This window comes from Silurus aristotelis (assembly GCF_946808225.1).
Source record: "Silurus aristotelis genome assembly, chromosome: 22".
Classification (NCBI taxonomy): Eukaryota; Metazoa; Chordata; class Actinopteri; order Siluriformes; family Siluridae; genus Silurus; species Silurus aristotelis.
Window position 1 is genome coordinate 6,065,598 of NC_139595.1, and position 19,527 is coordinate 6,085,124.

General features: G+C 37.9%; 1 protein-coding gene across 1 annotated transcript; it reads right to left on the minus strand.

Moving 5' to 3' along the window:
• Positions 1-13,693: 13,693 nt before the first annotated feature.
• Positions 13,694-18,959, minus strand: LOC310717114 (C2 calcium-dependent domain-containing protein 4C). The gene is made up of 2 exons (XM_083524790.1): positions 18,762-18,959; positions 13,694-17,250 (listed from the first exon to the last, which is right to left on the minus strand). The coding sequence occupies exons 1-2, from the start codon at positions 18,831-18,833 to the stop codon at positions 15,952-15,954; spliced, it is 1,371 nt and encodes a 456-aa protein (XP_083380916.1). The 5' UTR covers positions 18,834-18,959; the 3' UTR covers positions 13,694-15,951.
• Positions 18,960-19,527: the final 568 nt, after the last annotated feature.

A 19,527-nucleotide genomic window follows, 5' to 3' on the forward strand; every position in this document is an offset into this window, starting at 1 on the left:
AACATAGACCTTATCCTCACTAGCACTTTAGACACTGTTGCCCCCATCCGGTTAAAAAAGGTTCGAGAACAAGCACCTGCACCTTGGTATAATAGTCATACGCATGCCCTAAAGAGAACAACACGTAATCTGGAGAGAAAATAAAGGAAAACTAAATTAGAGGTATTTAGAATTGCGTATAAAGACAGTATGCTTAGCTACAGACAGGCGCTAAAAGCTGCTAGAGCTAAACACCTGAGCAAACTCATAGAAAATAACAAAAACAATCCCAGGTTCCTTTTCAGTACAGTCGCTAAATTAACAACAAATCAGGGATCTGAAAAATGTGTTCCATCACAGTTTAGTAGTGAAGACTTTATGAATTTCTTCACTGAAAAAATAGATAACATTAGAAAAACAATTGTGGCAGTTCAACCTCTGACAGCATCTCCTGACACAATCGTACTTACAACCCCACAACTACACTGTTTTACATGTATAGGACAGGAAGAGCTGTATGATGCTATTATGAAAGCTAAATCAACAACATGTCAGTTAGATCCAATTCCCACTAAACTACTGAAGGAAGTGTTATATACAGCTGGTGAGCCTCTTCTCAATATTATTAACTCCTCACTATCGTTAGGTCATGTCCCTAAATCCCTCAAGTTAGCAGTTATTAAGCCCCTCATTAAAAAACCTAATCTGGATCCAAACACGCTATCGAATTACAGACCAATTTCAAATCTCCCATTTATGTCTAAGATTTTAGAAAAGATTGTCGCTGCCCAGTTATGTAACCACTTGCAGGAGAACAATATCTTTGAAGAGTTTCAGTCAGGTTTTAGGCCCCATCATAGCACAGAAACTGCTCTAGTTAAAATCACTAATGACCTGTTTTTAGCTTCAGACCAAGGCTACATCTCCCTATTAGTTTTACTAGATCTTAGTGCTGCGTTCGACACTATAGATCATGATCTTCTCCTCGATCGCTTACAGAATTACATCGGTATTCAGGGACAGGCATTAAGCTGGTTTAAATCCTACCTGTCCAATCGTTACCATTTCGTAGATTTAAATGGAGAGCTATCCAGGATAATGCTAGTAAATTATGGCGTGCCACAAGGGTCAGTTCTAGGACCCCTGCTTTTTACAATATACATGCTTCCATTAGGAAATATTATTAGAAGGCATGGAATTAGCTTCCATTGTTATGCTGATGATACCCAGCTATATATTTCATCCAAACCAGGCGATACAGCTCAATTAGCTCGCATAACTGAGTGTGTTGAAGAAATAAGAGATTGGATGACCCATAACTTTCTGCTATTAAATTCTGATAAAACGGAGATTTTGCTCATCTGCCCAAAAAATAGTACACAGAAGCTCCAGCATCTCAGCCTGCATTTAGACGGTTGTTCTGTAACTACTAGTTCAACGGTAAAAGACCTGGGAGTTATTTTAGACAGCAACTTATCTTTTAATAATCACATCAATCAAGTTACAAAAACAGCCTTCTTTCACCTTAGAAATATTTCTAAGCTAAGAAATATGTTATCTATATCTGATGCAGAGAAGCTCGTCCATGCGTTTATGACCTCTAGAATAGACTACTGTAATGCATTACTAGGTGGATGTCCTGCATCATTAATAAACAAGCTTCAGTTAGTTCAGAATGCCGCAGCAAGAGTTCTTACTAGGTCAAGAAAATACGATCATATAACCCCAATCTTATCGTCCCTACATTGGCTTCCTATTAAGTTTCGAATAGACTACAAACTACTGCTACTCACTTATAAAGCACTAAATGGTTTGGCTCCCATGTATCTATCCAGTCTTTTAACACGCTACAATCCGTCACGCTCCCTGAGATCTCAAAACTCTGGGCTTCTAGTAGTTCCTAGAATAGCAAAGTCCACTAAAGGTGGTAGAGCATTTTCACATTTAGCTCCTAAACTCTGGAATAGTCTTCCTGACAGTGTTCGGGGTTCAGATACACTCTCCCAGTTTAAGTGCAGATTAAAAACATATCTTTTTAGCAAAGCCTACACAAAACACACATCACACACATCACATCACAACCTTGTGCTCCAGAATATATGATTACATGCACATTATCAACTTGTGCTGTTAATATCATGAACAGCAGCTACGCTAATTCCTCTCCACTGCTTCTCTTTCTCTCCCCATCCCGAGGCATCCTGAGGTTTGGCCAGCTCCAGTCACGTCCCACCTCGTGAAGATTATGGACCTATGGATGATCATGGAGAAGTAGATGCCGAGTGTTTAAAGGCCCTGGCATGGAGAAGCTGATGCTGGATCTATGATGATCACAAATTGTTCTGTATTGTTGAAAGATTTATGACCAAACTCTTGATGTCACCCATATGAGGATGGGTTCCCCTTTGAGTCTGGTTCCTCTCAAGGTTTCTTCCTCATATCATCTAAGGGAGTTTTTCCTTGCCACTGTTGCCACGGCTTGCTCATCAGGGACAAACGCACACCATTCACCTTCACTGTTGTTTTCTGTAAAGCTGCTTTAAGACAATGTCTGTTGTGAAAAGCGCTATACAAATAAACTTGACTTGACTTGACTTGACTGGCTGTTGCGTATCCAAAGCTCACAATATGAACTAAGCACCACGGTTACAAACGAACCTGCAATCAAGATAGACATGCACTTAGCAGTGATGCTTCTGCTGAAAAAGGCAGTCATCTGTACAGCCAAATGACTTTCTCTCTCACCAGTGAGGGGAATTTCGAGCTGAGATTTAATTCTTTTGGATAGAGTGTGTGCATTAATTGGGGTTGAAGTAACACAGTGCTTAGTCCTTTTCGGCTCTCCCATTCTTTTTTTTTCTCTCTAATTAAAGCATTTCCTGTTCAGCACCCCACCACCTTCTAATGACTACTCGCAGGTGTTTACTTCTACACATCACCATGACAACGTAAAAATGGAATCCCGCTCCATTTGTTGATAACATTCAAACAAGCTTTTATTGGATAATAAATCGCAGAATTTATTGCCAGTTTTTGTTGCTAAAAACACAAGTATTTATTTATTTATTTGTTTCAAAAAACTAATTTCAGAGAAATTTTCCTTCTCTGACTACTAAACAAAGGCTTAGCGCTAAGATCTCCTCATTTCTTTCTTCCCAGTCAAGCAAGCTGTAGAGCAGGATTTCTTTACAATCCATTTCTTTAGGATCGTCGAGATAACGAGATTTTCGGTGCCTATTCCTTTTTTAAATTCATCAGATTAACGACCATTTCGATGTCAAAGCTACACGTGGAGTGAGAAATTTCATCAGACTGACAGACGATAGACTCAAAGTTCTTTTAAGAAGTCATGCCTCAGCCCCTAAAATAAGAGATTAAATCTATTCCTAACCAACCTAATTAACCAGCTAAAAAATATTCATATTTACCAGAGTGTGGAGTATTAGCTTTATGGAGAGTCTGGGTAATTAAACCTCCTCTAATTTCACATTTTAATGTCTTTTTGAAAGGGCAAATGGTAAAAAAAAAAAACACTCATGGTGCATAAAGGACTTCATTTAGCATGCCATAATTCTCTCCATACCACTGCATTTATCTCTTAAATGCATTTAAAAACATGTATCTTAAAGATTAAATAAAATTGTATTCATGTAACATGTAATTTAAGGAATGTGGAAGTAGGGAGATCATTTTTTTATTAAACTGAAGATGTACAAACAAAGAAACGAAACACTGAATAACATGAACCACAGACAAGAAAATCAAAACCTGAACCTGAACAAAACAACAACGAGGACCATGGAAGGACAAATGTGAGATAAAGAAGTGCAAGGTGAGATTTAAATGCATGTGCTCATCGAAGTGTCATGGAACTGCTAGTGACAAGCAAACTGGACATGCAAGTACAGTATCTGCTGGATAACATAGTCCATGGTTCATGATCTTGACAGTGTGAGTCAAAAAACCCACAACAATTAGACAGTAAATGACTGGACAGATGAGTCCAAACATGACAATTTTGTCTTTAACCAAGGAACTTATGTAAGAGGGAGAACAGGAGAGAAGAGGACAGCAGACTGACTCACACCCACAGTCAAACTTAGAGGTGGAAGCCAATGGTTTGGAGTTGTTTTGGAGCAGGGAATGTTGGATACATATTGTCTGTGAAAAGAACACTGAAGCAACATGGCTACTATTCCATACCTCAACACCATACAATTCCGTCAGTACTTCACAACACAACAAGTCCACAACCTGAAGCGTACGTTCAAGTTCTGAAAGTGTTATTTAGAGAGCAAACAGTTGTCTGTTATCTATCATAGAATGGCCTGCTCAGTCACTATACCTAAATCCTATTGAACTGCTTTAGGATGAGCTGGATCACAAGTTTAAAAAGAAAACCTCAGACTAGTGAAAAACATCTTTGATAAGCTTTACATGAGACATGACAAAGTATTCAGCTGAATGTTTGGAGAAATTACCTGTCCACATACTGTGGGGGTGTAAAGCTGTTATTCATGCTAAGTTTGATATCCGTACATTTATATATTTTTTTAGTTAAAGTACATTTTCATACCTGTAAAATAGCAGGTTTGCTGTATATAAAAAAAATATATATGCATGAGTCTCTCAAAAATGATAAAAGACTAAGTGTTTCCAAACTGCCATTGTACTGTAACTAATGTTTACTCTATATTCTATTTCTAAATTTATTGTTTCCACTTCAATGTTTTATTGTAAATTCTATTTTATTTTATTTTACTGCAAATATATTATATTTTGTAATCTTGTAAATTCTATTATTTTTCACTATTTTATTTATATTCTTTTAATTTTTATCCCTCGTATTTCTTTATTCTTTTTATGTCACAGACTATTCAGAATAATAATTTTACTGAATAAGAAAAAAAAAAATGTTTTAACATATGGCATAATTTATGAGTATGTAGCAGTTTATAATTGAGCAATAATCTTCAGGATTTTTGTAATTAAAAAAATACTTTTGAGAATAGGAATTTTAATGAGTTTTCCCAGCACCTGTGGAAAGTGTTATTTTTGAACCCCTGTAACATCATTCATTCATTCATTTTCTCCCGCTTATCCGTAATTCGGGTCACGGGGGCAGCAGTCTAAGCAGACCCCCGCCTTCGACTGCTGCCCAATCCTCACAGCACCGTCCCTTACTGTCCCTCCTGCAGGTGGTGAGCCAACGGGAAGACCCCTGTAACATGTTTGCCTTAATTTAGGCTTTATTTCAAAAACTATAAAAAATATATATTTTTTCTTTTTTTAAGGAATATTAACTGTAGTAGTAACATCAGATTTTTTTTTTATTATTTTTTTTAGTAGGTTAGTTTTTTTTTAGGTTGTAATTTTTTATTAAAAATTACCCAACATTTTTGCATGGATTTGCAGTAACTTAAATTTCATTAACTTAGGGTAAATAAGATTTCAGTAACCAAACATTTTAAGCCATAATTTGTATTGATGTACTTCCTGCTTATGGTCTTAAAACACTGTAGTTTCAGCTGCTATTTAACCAGACCAATTTGCAATATTAAACAATGATGAGAAACACTGGTATTGGGAAACCACAAATGACATAGTGGTGGGTTAGTAGTTATAGATTCTACTTATAATTAATCATCTGGAACATCTGCAATACAGTAATTTTCTCATGAGTCGTCCCCCGCCCCCCCCCCCCCCCCCCCCCAACCTCCAGGTTGTGAATTGTAAAATGTAGTGAGAAACAGTATTGTGCAGGGATCTATGTCCTGAAAAATATAATAAACTTTAACACTGGAGACTCCTTTAATAAAAGTTTAATAAGCAGGCAACAGGCATCTCCAGCATCTCAACCACAGTTTTAATTTTCTGATGCTTCTTTGCTAAACAACACATTTATATTGATTATATACAGTAGATTTCAAATTTGCTCCTAGGGCTATCAAGGACTACCATACAGTATCATTCCTTTCAGTTAGCTGTTGCTATAGAAACAAAAAAAAATGTATCAGGACTTGAAGCACATTAATAGAAACTTAGGATTCTGATTTACAGTCAGAACTACTGTCGGTGGTCCTTTAATAAAATAAATCAATAAATACTTTGTGATTAATAAACTCTAATAATTAAGAACAAATTTGAAAATAGAACTTTGTGTAACCAGGGCTCTGTTGTACTGAAGTTACTAATCCAACAGTTTTGGATCTCCAGATGTTGTTTTTTTTTCACCTCCATTTCACCCCAGACTCGATCGTTCAAAAGTCCCTGATTAGATGTCACTAGTATGATAGAAACTGAAATCGAATAAAAAAATGGAGGTGGCGTTTCAAACTGAATATAATCATGCCTTCTCACATTGTGTATTTTGATCTGGTGCTTTCCGTGGACTAACCTCGAGAGCATGCAGATAGCTGACAATGAAAAATGTGGAGAAAAACACTGGCCAGTACTGGCCTCCCACACACACCACTATACTTTTGTGTAAATCAGTAAAAAACAAAAAACAAAAAACAAAACAAAGAAAAAACCATGAAACTGCATGACTTTGAACTAGGAAGCGAGAAAAGCAACAGGAAAATGAGTGTGGAAGTGATGCGCCTGTTTCCATGCGGTGTTTCTAGGGAAATAAAGTCCTGTTCAAATGAAAAATCCATGCTTTTTTCTTTTGTTTTCTTAAAAGGCTGGCAATCCTAGAATAAAATTCCAGTGTTGTTTTTTTACTGGATACCTTTGAGAAATAAAAGGTCTCCCTCGATATCTCTTAATTTTGCAAAGACGAGCTTGTTGCTGTGCTGTGATGCTTTCCTAAGGTGCCAATTTAGGGAGTTTGGCGAGCCCAAATTGGAAATAAAACAGCCACAACTAGTTTTGCATGTTGCTATGGCAGCAACACAAAAGAAAAAAAGACATGTTTAGAGATTGCTTACTGACTGGGCTGTATGTCAGGACCAAAAAAAAAAAAAAACCCTCAGACATTTGCAAGTTTATTATTTCCTCTGGAAACATTACTTTAATTTACACACACAACCACAGATCATAACACATAATATTGCCAATGTACTGTATACTACATAATAATGCAGATTATACTGTACATACCATAGATAACTATAATCAGCTGACAACTCATGCATTTTAGAGCAGCTGATTATGATCGTCGTTGTGTACGGGATTCGGTCTTAATGGATTCAGGACTTTAAACTAACTGGGGAAGTTACAGTAACCCTGGAACAAATTTATGTTTTATTGCACTTATAAACCACATCGGGACAAACAAAGCAGTCTGAAATTCAAACTTCACTGAACCATACTCCGAATCAACAAAGCGAAGTCTTTCATCTGCATTCTCAAAGGCTTCTCAGTAGTGGACACACACATGCACACACACACACACACACACACACACACACACACACACACACACACACACACACACACACCAATCAAACCAGACTTCCAAAGCAACACCACTCACTACTCCATGCTGAATAGAAGGGACACAGCAAATGATTACCCTTTTCATTTTAATACAGGGTTCCTTTCCTGTTCCACATCAAAGTCCACTATTCGGTTGTAATATTCTCCACAGCATTTTTATTTTTTTATCCATCCTATGACAGATCTCATAATAGAGAATACAGGCCGTTGAGCATTTACATAAAGCATACATAAAGGTTATGCCCAATCATATGTTTGTACCTTAGTTAGATATTGTAGCGCTGGTATCATTTATGTGACTTGTAAAATTAAGTTGTTAACATTTTGGGAGGTAGTAGCTGATTGGTTAAGGCTTTCGGTTACTTATTGGAATGTGTGGGTTAAAGCGCTGGGATTGGCTAGCTGCCACGCTTAGGACCCTTGATCAGGAACTTTGTGCCTCCAGGGGAACAGTAACATGGCAGACCATGTGTTCTGACCAAAGCTTTATAAAATTGCTGGGAGATGTGAAGAAAAAATGTTACTATGCTGTAAAGGTACATGTGACAAATGTAAAGCACCTAAAATTCAAGATTAGGAAAATGGGCGGAGTTAACAATCATATCTTTATGTGTATGAAATCCAACTAAAATCTCAATAATTCTTGTGCGAGTGTGAGTTTGGTAATCAGTACCAATCAGTGAAATTGCAAGTAATCAATTAAATCTAATATATTCATTATATTCATATTCATCCAAAGTTTTTTTGCATCTTTGGTCAGAAAAATTATGTTCAAAAACAAAAAAAAGGAATGAATATAGAATTGAGCTGAAACGGATTTCTGAAAGCGAGTAAACCATGTTTAAACGTGACAAAAGCGAACAGCACAGAACGTTCTTAAATCTGAAAAGTCCCCCAGAGAAGAGAAATGCTAGATGACTAATCACAACGAAGGGGTCATAGCTTGAAGGCTACCATATGGGGAACCTTCTGGAATCTTGCGTTCTCAGTGCAGCTGATTTGACATCGCTGTAAGTCGATTCCTCCTTAGCTGTTTGCGGCACAAATCTGAAACAATATTCCTCACTTAACTTGTGCAACCCCATATTTATCCTGTTCATCATAAGACAATGGTGCCTGGGTTGCTATAGCAACATTTCGCCATTTGGTTTAGAAGAGTCAAAGCCACCAGGATCAATAGTGGTAGATCTCGTAATAACATTTCAGAGGTGGCAGTCATTACAGGAAAAGACTTAACTTTTAAGTAAGATAGTAACCATTTCAATAAGAAGCTTAATGCAACTCCCTGTCCAATCTACGTGCTTAAAATTATCAGATGATCTAATCTTCTAAGCTACATAGTTTAATGAGTTTTAGTTTGATTTATTTAGTTGATGAATGTTATTTTTCTGTCTCTTTAAATTGAACATATAAAGTAAAGGGTTCAGTTTGGAGATGTTGTATGTTTAGAAGTTTATTATTAACCTCAGTTTGATTATTGGACTGTTGGCTTCTAGGATTCGTGGCCCTCCATTTTAGCAGCAATTAATTCACAGTTGTTGCACAGTTGTTGCTGGGTTACTGATCAGAATCTCAGGGTTCAAGCCTGTCTTTAATCCTCTGTGCTCTAGGGGCGATACATCATCTCTGACCCCATGTTTAAAAAAAAGCTGGGATATGCAAAGAAAAGAATTTCACTTTGCTGTAATGTATATGTGACAAATAAAGGCTATTCATTGATTAAACATTTCTTTAATTTAATTGGCTACATGACTGCATCACATAACATAATGCACCATCTTTTTAAATTATCTTTGTTTTTTTATTCCATTCTGAAACTTGGGATGGATGATACCGCTTCTTTTCTTTTCTTTGATATGATACCAAGTGCAAGTACTAAGACCATCATCCAATACCGACCAATACCAGCATATAAAAGCCATCATTACTTATATTAAATAGACAACAATCATTTATTTTTAAATATTACTATTCAGACAAACTTTGAACAAAATATATTCCACCAAACAAAACATATTCAATCTGTCCCATCGTGTTTCTAGATTCCTTTTTTTATTAGTTTTTTTGTGAATGTTGACATTTTCTAAACCGTATCCCTCTTAACCTGTTTATTCTTTGTCTAATCAACTTTCCTGCTTTTCCACAGGAACCAGTGGTACCAAGATATGACTGTTAGAATGCTGACAGAATGCTTTGGATGACGGTTTGAAATCACAGTGGAAGAAGCAATAGTTCCTATCTATATATATAAAGCTCAAATACCGCTGACTGACTCACTCACTCATCACGAAATCTCAAAAACCACTGAACGGATTGCAATGAAATTTGGAACATACCTTCCTCTTGGGTCTTAGGTGCTCACTAAGCAAGGGTTTTGAAAAATTCGCCCTGGATCGCGGCTAACTCGCGATATATATAAAGCTCAAATACCACTTTTGATGTCACCCATATGAGGATGGGTTCCCCTTTGAGTCTGGTTCCTCTCAAGGTTTCTTCCTCATATCATCTAAGGGAGTTTTTCCTTGCCACTGTCGCCACGGCTGCTCATCAGGGACAAACGCACACCATTCACCTTCACTGTTGTTTTCTGTAAAGCTGCTTTGAGACAATGTCTGTTGTGAAAAGCGCTATACAAATAAACTTGACTTGACTTGACTTGACCACTGACTGACTCACTCACTCATCACAAAATCTCAAAAACCCCTGCACGGATTGCAATGAAATTTGAAACATACCTTCCTCTTGGGTCTTAGGTGCTCACTAACAAAGGGTGTTGAAAAATTCGCCTGGATCGCGGCTAACTAGCGGGAAAACGCGATTTCTCACGCATTGTAAACTCTTCAAAATAACATTACGGATCCTAATGAAACTTACTACATTGTTTCTTATTACATGTTAGATGCACGATAAAATTTATTTTCAAAGTAGTTTGCCCTGTATCGGTACTACAAAGGGGCAGTACGTTATTTTTTGACGTTACGTTCTGATCTCTGATCATCCAGTCCTGCTCAGTGCTTACTGCTTATTGCCATATTGCTTAGCGTTCTGCCTTCCGTAGCGAAGCACATTTTCATTATAAATGTATAAATTTAAAACTCACTTGTTTTTTAAATAAAGTGTTAGAATTGATATGATAATGAAGAATCGATGTTCTTGAAACAACATTAGTAATCCGTATGTTGTCAATATTTTCAGATCCATCCATCTATGCAAATACAACATAAAAATGCATTTTCAAATGCATTCACTAAGCCGAAAAAAGAAGACGATTCACTAGGGAGAGCATTTTCAAAAGGTTTCTGCTGCTCCAAAAACTCTCTCTCAGGGTGAATAAAATTCCAAAACCGAGAGAAAATGTCGATTTTTAAATATGTCTATCTTAATATACAATCCCAATTCCAAACAAGTTGGCATGCTGTGTAAAATTTCAATAAAAACAGAAATGCAATGATTTAAAAATCTCATAAACCCGTATTTTGGGAAATGAGGAGACCAGTTGCTGTAGTGTTAGAAGAGGAATGTTTGGACAGAAAGAGTATTTTGGGGAACTGGTGCTGAAGATCTTTCATTCCACAACATAGTGATATTTTGGTTATTTCATCCGATTAAATGTTGCATTGAGTCTTATGCTTACTGTCTGCCTATGACAAATATGTCAGCAACTAGTGAATATTCATGGAAATAAATGGAAATATTGTATTAGTGCCATTGTGGATTTATGAAATGAAGTGCTGAATTGATCTGATCCAGCAGTAGGTGGGAAACACGCTTTCAGCAACGTTGTGATCACAGTTAATAGGATAAACCAATTCAATTATAAATTTTTTCATTAATCTTAAATTAGAAATTTGAACAAAATCAAGATTAAAAAAATCTTAATAAGTGGTACATCAAAAGTAGAATACAAAAAAATCTCTAAAATTTATTGTAATGCTGTGATGTATTTTTTACCTTAATGAGATGGACGTCACAGGTCTTCATAGTACAGACACACAGAAGAGTACTCTCAGATTACCTTTGTTTCTGAACTTAAACATCTGCTGAGAATGAGATCCTAAGGTATGGGTATAGAAAAGCTAGAGTAGGAAAGCAATTTCTTCCTTAACAGGCCCTTAGCAAATCTGTGTGACTGCTGGTTTAGAAGATATATTGATAGTTTCATGGGCTGCAGAAGAAGAAGTGTGGCAGCATTTGCCCTCAAAGAGCTTAGGTCCTGACATGTTATAGAGAAGATTAAAAAGAAAGGAATGAAAAAAAAAAAAAACTTGTTTCATGGGGGCTGAAAAACGCGTATCTTACCAACTGGATGCCAAACTGGACTATACGGCTTAGCTTTGGTTACCATGGAAACTCCAGTGGAAAATCGTAATGTTTATCCCCTTCCGTATACCACAGCATGTACATTTTTGCATCTAATTACGAGTATTTTCTAGTGTGTAGGTTGTATTTCAATAACTAGAGCTCATTTGCATGAGGAATTCTGAAATGTTTTCAGGAGCTAATTATTTATTACAATAAACCCCACATTCATTTTTCTAACCTTTGTGTTGTGCAGCAGTTCCTCTTCACCTTATAATACAAAATATACATTATTACCACCAGCATGTGGTGTTTCATCTGTTTTCATCAGTTTGTACATTTTTTATGCTACCAGTGTAGCAGTTGATTGACTATGAGCTGGCTTGCTAAGGCAAATTTTGAATTGTACCTATTTAAAACAACATAGCTAAATTTCATGTTTGTTAAGAATAATACACTTGAAACCAAAGCATTTGTTATACTGGTATCTCAGTAGTTAAGGCTCTTAGTTACTGGTCTAAAGGTCAGGGGTTCAAGCCACAGCACTGCCAACCTGCCTCTGTTGGGCCCTCAAGTAAGGCCCTTAACATTCTCTGCTCCAGGGGTGCTGCATCATGGCTGACCTTGTGCTCTAACAAGCTGGGATATTGGAAGAACAATTTCTTTCTGATCAGTAATGTACATGTGACAAATAAAGGCTCTTACTCAAAATGTGTTGCTTTCATTGCTGAATTTCTTGTGCCATTTTTGTCTGTAAGGAAAAACAAAAGTGTTATGAGTGTGGGAGTGGGACATCTGTACTGTGGTTCATCTGATCAGTCTTAATTGGTTGATAAGTTTGGCTGACCTGGTTAACAACTAGCTGCTAATTGTCACGAGAGCTCGTTGGTGAGGTCTGGCCAAAGTCACATTTAGATTTAGTGTGTATTTATAGTACATTAATTAGTTTCACAGTGAAACTGATTCAGTAGCGTTCGTTAGCAGGGTTCAATATCCCTGATACTACATTATCTGTTTACTGATGGCAATGAAAACAGCTTTAAAGTATTTTTGGATGATATGTATGTGATGGATTATATTCCTTGCAGCCAATGATACTTTAAATCTTACAAATCGTACATTTATATGTACACCTTATCCATAATATATTTCATTTTAAAGGAAAGCTCCATTCTGAATGACTTATTTATTTATACTGTAATGCAATTTTTTAATTATCTGCTTTTTGGTCAATTATAGTTTATTAACAGTTTCATCCTTTATATATAGAGTGGGAATTTTTCCTTGCTTCCCCTTGTATTAACGATGCAGCGGTGCTTAATTAGTCCTTTAAACTATACTACTGTCTCACCACCTCACCTGTGCACTTTGCTCATACAGCTCAGCTTCCAAAGCAGCTTTAAATTTCATGTTAATACCTCCATAGATGACATCACACTTGTTACACTGTAGCTCGCTTAATTCAAGTGTTTTATACTGTATAGTGTTATTTTAGTGTTAACACGAAGACCTAACAGTTTATCTCTTATTCTTGAGATGCTTGATGAAAAACCACTTAACTCTCATGACAATTTCTGTGTTTCAGCATGAAATTATACTTTTAAGGCAATGGAGTTTTAATTAAATGTTTAAGAAATGTACTCATATCTCGTGTAGCATCACCAGATAATGAGAAAATGATCATTAAAAGGTGAAATATTCACGATTTTCTATGTAGAAAGCACAATAAGTGTTTCAGTCTACTTATTTATACCACATATACCTGCAGAAGTTCTGTGAACCAAAATTCATTTGCATAATGTCACCATACCCAGAATTTATAATATCACATCCCCGGAATTTCCAACAAGCTATGCTTATTCTTAATATCAGTTCTCAAAAATGTTTGAAATGTCTCTATGTCAGGGAAAAGGATATTGATACATATTCTCAATAGTGTGTAGGTTGGGAAATAAAAACAGCAATAAAAATCACCATCTACACAACTTTTATTGAACGAGGCACCAAAAATAGACAGGTCAATACCATGTTTCACTTTGGATTTGGAGGATCAATTCAAAAGTGGAAAGAAGTAATAAAAGGGAAAACAGTTTCAGAAAACAGAGTTGGGGGTATGGAATTCGGTCTCTGCCGGAATTTGGTGTAATAAACAATGAAAGCCCACAATGACGAACGCACCCACTCAAAACCAACAATATCCATCTTCAGCGTCAGAAAATATAGGAAACAATCACACTGTATAACTCGAAGGTACAATATTACAGTACATCTATTTGGACTTCAATAATAAAGGTAGTGTTGAAAATGCGTCTGAACACAGTAATAAGGGAGGAGGAAGGTTGCACACAGAGGCCTACGTCTTGACAGACAGAAGGACAGGCATCAAGTTCAGTGGATAGGCACTTTATTTTATATATATGTATATATGTCTGTTTGGAAGAAGAATTTAAAAAATGCAAGCGCTCAAAACTTTAGATATCGTTGACAGAAAACACGCATAGGGAAATGAATATCGACGGGTTCTTTTACTTCCACTAGAGAGTGCAGGGTCTTCTTACAGCTTTTTTAATTTGAGAGATTGCAAACAGTCAGAAGTCATTCCTCCCTTGTGTAATTGTACTTCTGCAGCTCATGTAGAGAATTACAGTCCCCTGGCATTGAAGTAAAGCCAATAGGGAATCTAATACCTGCAATTTGCCTGTGGCAAATCAGTGTTCGAAATAAAGCTCGGAATGTATGATTTGCTCAGTCGAAGTACGAATTGGAGTTAAAAATTGCCAGAAAACCCAAGAAGTGCATTTCAAAAGGACCCTGCAGAATCTATAGAGTGTAATTATTGAGCTTTATGTAAAATACTGGGTGACAATGGATCACTAGATCTCTCTCTCTCTCTCTCTCTCTCTCTCTCTCTCTCTCTCTCTCTCTCTCTCTCTCTCTCACACACACACTCTCACTCACTTTCTCCCCCTCTTTTTCTGTCTCTCTAGCAATCCAGTATCAACACCTCTAATGCCTCTATACCCTTAGGAGTTATATATAACCTGCCAGCTAAAATGATGATATTCAATATAAAAGAGTAAACCCAAACAACCCAGAAGTGCTATTCTTTACTAGACGACCATGCGGTCTGTCAACGCTGGCTTTTGCTTTCATTAGTAAATTCGAATTACAGAGATCTCAAAGCTCTGTGAATGAAAAATAAGAAGTCTTCCAAAGTCCCCAAGGTTTTCAGCCCATTAAGCTGATGATTTTAAGATGATCTGTAATAAGGAATTAGAACTGGATACACTGAAAAACATAGATCATAGATCAGTAAAGATTGTTTACCATTTGCTGTCCTTTTACAGTTAGTGTTCAACAAGTGGTATGGAAACAGCTTAGGAATTCATCTGTGCAATTTAGTTGCAGCCGTGTACATCAATTTCAACAAACATGCCAAGACATTTGTGCAAATACTCCAAAAAAGTATACCGTATGTCTGTCATACACACATAAGCATGGATAGGCTATAATTTACAGCGTCAATTACTTACAATCATTTGAATCGACAGGTGCCTGTTTTGCGATCTATCGGTCGACATGTGCAGCTTTTCTCGTTTGTAAGGCTGGAGGGTGAATTTGTCCCACAAAATTTCTTGGTGAAAAGAAGAGGAATTATACCGAAAGAACCAAAAGGACTAATACTCAAGAACATTTCAATGAGATGATCACTCACATGCTCCAGTGATTGAAGAAAAGGCTTACAGGTCAAGTCTGGTAGTGCAGTAAATGCGAATAGAGAAGTCTTCATCACGCTCACAAGTTTTCCAAATTTCAAGCCTAATATGAAGCATGCATTTTCATTTGTCATTGTGGCACTTCAAAGCCTTTTTGTACATGTGCACAGTGCAGAGCATCTGCAACACCAGCTGTACAGATGTTCGCTGGCTTCTTAAGACATGGGGTTGCCATAGTGAGCCAGACACACACACACACACACACATACACTTTGGAAAGGACACTTACAGCAAGCATTATGTACAGTTCAAATACTGTCACACCCTAATCATACACACGGAACATGTGCACAAACAGAACCCTTGTCAATAATGCTCTTTCAATCTTCAAACTTTAAAGGTCACCACTTACAGCAGGACAAAAGAAGAAAAAACAACATTACAGTGGACACTTAGTTTGCTCTGGGTTCAGTCCAGTCAGGAGTGTACTTCCTGTTTCTGTCGCGGTTGAAAACTAAATGCCAGGCAGCAGATCTTTAAGGGGCACCTCCCTCTCCCCAAGCAGCGTGTCCCGTTTTAGACTGGTGCCTTTGTTTACCACCTTCATCTTTATCGCCAGGTTCTTGACCTGTGCGGCTGGCAAGGAATCAAAGAAAAAGTCCTCGTTGAAGACGGGGTTGCGACTGTTTTTGATGATGTTGCTTCGCTGCTTCTGGAGCTTGCCTGGGTTCAGGTAGAGTGCCACACAGCAGTTGATGCTCTTTACGTCGATCTGCTTGTCGTAAAGGTCTTCCGCAGCAAGTACGCGCACCCTAAGCCGCGCCGCCTCTGTGTCGTAGTCCGTGCACAGACGGAGTGTCCCACCTTTGTGCAGTTTGACGGTGTGCTGGGTGAGGCGGTCAATGTTGGCACCCGTTTTGTGCCTTCCGAATGCGGGTGACGGCGGACATCTGAAGCGCCTTTGGATGTTGGGGCTGGTCTCCACCGAGCTGCAGTCGTCTGTAGAGAGCGAGCTGTGGCGTGCGAACGAGCGCTTCGCTCGTGATACTTTGGCCTGGGTCTCGTGGGTGAACATTCTGAGAAGCGAGGCCGACCTTGAGAGCAAGGGCGAGCCGAATGGTGACGACTCTGCCGAAGAGCATGTGTCACTCTCGCCTCCGCTAAAGTAGCGATAGGGGTTAGAGTGTGAGGTATTGCAGTCACCTGGGTTGAGGTGGTTACTGTTGGCTTGTGTCTTGCGTTGAGAATTGGGGGACGTGAGCGGGCTGGTTGGGTCGCTGTGAAATAGTGACTCCTTGCGCCGTGTGTGAGGACTCTCCATCAGCGTGGTGAAGCCATAGGAGGTCTGCGCTTTGGGTACATAAGGCAAGGACATGGCTGTTTGGGACTGAGGGTCAGCGTTGGTGGTGATGTCTCCTGCTGCTAATTCATCTGCACTCTCAATCTGGATAATGTGGCGGTTGGCAGACCTGAGGAGGTTCTTGGTGTCCCCGGTGAGCTTGCAGATGAGGCGGGGGCTGCGCGAGCCACCCTGAGGCGTCTTGTTGCAGATGGTCTGCTCAGATGTGGAGGAGTGTAGCCCATTCTTCGGGTTCATCTCAGGAGTTTCTGCCTCTGGGGGGCAGCACACCAACTTGGGCGGGATGAAGAAGTCAGGGATCTTATCAGGCGTGAGCACATTGCTGTGTGTGGGCCCTTTGGACTGGTTGTCAGACGAGTCACGATGACGGAACACGTTGCCTTCCACAGAGCCACGGATCTTCTCCAGGAGCCACATACTCTCTTGATTAGAAATTGAAGGCGGAAACAAACCCTGAATATGCACACAGGGAAATCATGAAGATCATGATTACATTCTCTGTTAATGACAATATTGACACAATAGTTTTATTATCATCTATTTTAAACACAATGTCCAGCAACAGTAGCTCCAACTCACACCTACTCGGTTGGATTTTACTTTGGCAGTGCCATTTTATGTTGCTATATACTAACACAAACTGGTTCAAGTACTCCCACACTCCTGAAAGCTTTCCTGAAGCCTGGAGAAAATTAAATTGTTGTGAATTCTGAGAACTTTCACTATGCTACGCATCGGCATGTGGGATGCCCTTGTTGTGGTGCATCTGAACTTCTCTTCATCAGAATCAGAAGTGTTACATAGATACATATCTAACATGTATTTACATCACCACACATTTTTCTTTTGTTTACAGAAAATAATTTCAGCCTATATTATTATAAAACACATTCACTACTACATGGACCATGACTTTTGTAGTACTATTTTAAGTGGTCAACTTTTATGTAAATTTTAAAAGGTGATAAGGTCTTTAATTGGACTGAGTGAAATAGGAAGCATTAATCAACCTACGTAATATTGTGGTACACTCTAATAGTGTAGGTTCACAATGAACATTTAGGTTTTTTTTCAGACATTAGGGTTTGTTAAGCCCTGACATTTTTATCCAGGGGTCTAGGAAGGTTCCTGGAAACACTGTCAAGGGTTCAAATAGTAAGAAAATACATCCGCCTTTGGCTTTCGAAAACATCATTTATGTATATATTTGTTAATTTGTTTGTTTATTTATTTGTGTGTTTATTCATTAGCCTAATTGTAGACATATTTAAAGCTTTGAAGTCAGAAACCCCACAGGATCCTAAAGAATGTCACAATAGCACAATAGCAAAAAAATAATAATGTGTTCGGACTCCTGGTATGCAAACAAGCAATCAAACAAACATACAGACAAATAAATATTCATAAGGCAGGGACCCCAGTGCTATTTTGATATCTATTTTGACACCAATATGCAGTGCCCCGCTTAAAATGAATGGTTTCAATTTTTCTGCCCATTTGGACCTTTAAAAGTTTTAAGTCCATTAGTCCATCAGTAAAACTGAACCTTAGAACATTTTTTTCCTCATTTCTTTTTTTGAACCCACAAACCATTCTGGTGAAATCCCATAAATGTGGTTATTACTGTAGATATTAAACAAAGCTTTCATACTTTTCCTCTTATTATCCATAGTCTTTCCATCTTTCACTACCTGAAGCATAAAGCATCAGAATTGTTGCATTTTTCCTTTAATTAATCTATCTACTTGTTGCTTCTTGTTACTGATAGAAACATTTGCACAGGAAAATGTGTAAAACATTTTACTAACATTTTCCACAAATAGTCCATGTTATCAATATTCACTCAAATGCAGTCTCTTTTGAAAACTTGTTTTGTACTGCATTATATTTTACTCAGCATGTTTTGTAGCCCCGTTTGCACGCATGCATTGCATGTGTTTTTTTTATTTTATTAAACATCCTACCTGTTGAGCAGCTTCGAGGAACTTGGCACGAACTCCTGCAGATATGACAAAAAAAAGAAATAAATAAATCATTAAACAATCACTTTTTTAATCTCGACTTTTTTTTCCCAGCGCGTTTTAATCCTTTTGCGCGCAGTCCGAATTGCCGCACCGCGCGCGCCGGCTCCGCGCTTTTATCTCGGAGCGGACCTACAGCGCGTGCCCGGGCCAGCCAATCGGAGCGGCGCGTAGGCACGCGCGAGCTGTCCAAAACGGCAAGGAATTCACCAAGTCAGGTAGTTAATCACAGCCACGGCTTTAGACGGAATACCCGTGCAAACTCCGTGCGCGTGAAGCACCAAAACAGGTGTACTGGGTTTTGTGGGTTAGATGCATTACTAAAAACAATTTTAAAACATATATTGCAATAAATTTTTTCCAATAATCTAATTAACACATGGAGGATATTACAGTCTGAGGTTTACTGTAACAGCACGCGCTCTGGCGTTGTTAGAATCCTTGTATAAAATATAACGTACACGCACATATTGAACATTGTCCCTCTATTGAATGCATTATGACAACATTAATGAAATAGTATTATAAAAAAAATTTTGGAATATGAAAGTTTTTTTTTCTCTTTGCAGTATTATGCCATACTGTCAAATATTCCATCAATGAATGTTTTTATAGTCCAAAAGTAGACTGAACATGGTCTACAACAGGAGTCTGCATGACCAACAACATAATTGAAATTGATTAGACATAAATGCATTGCGTCATCACT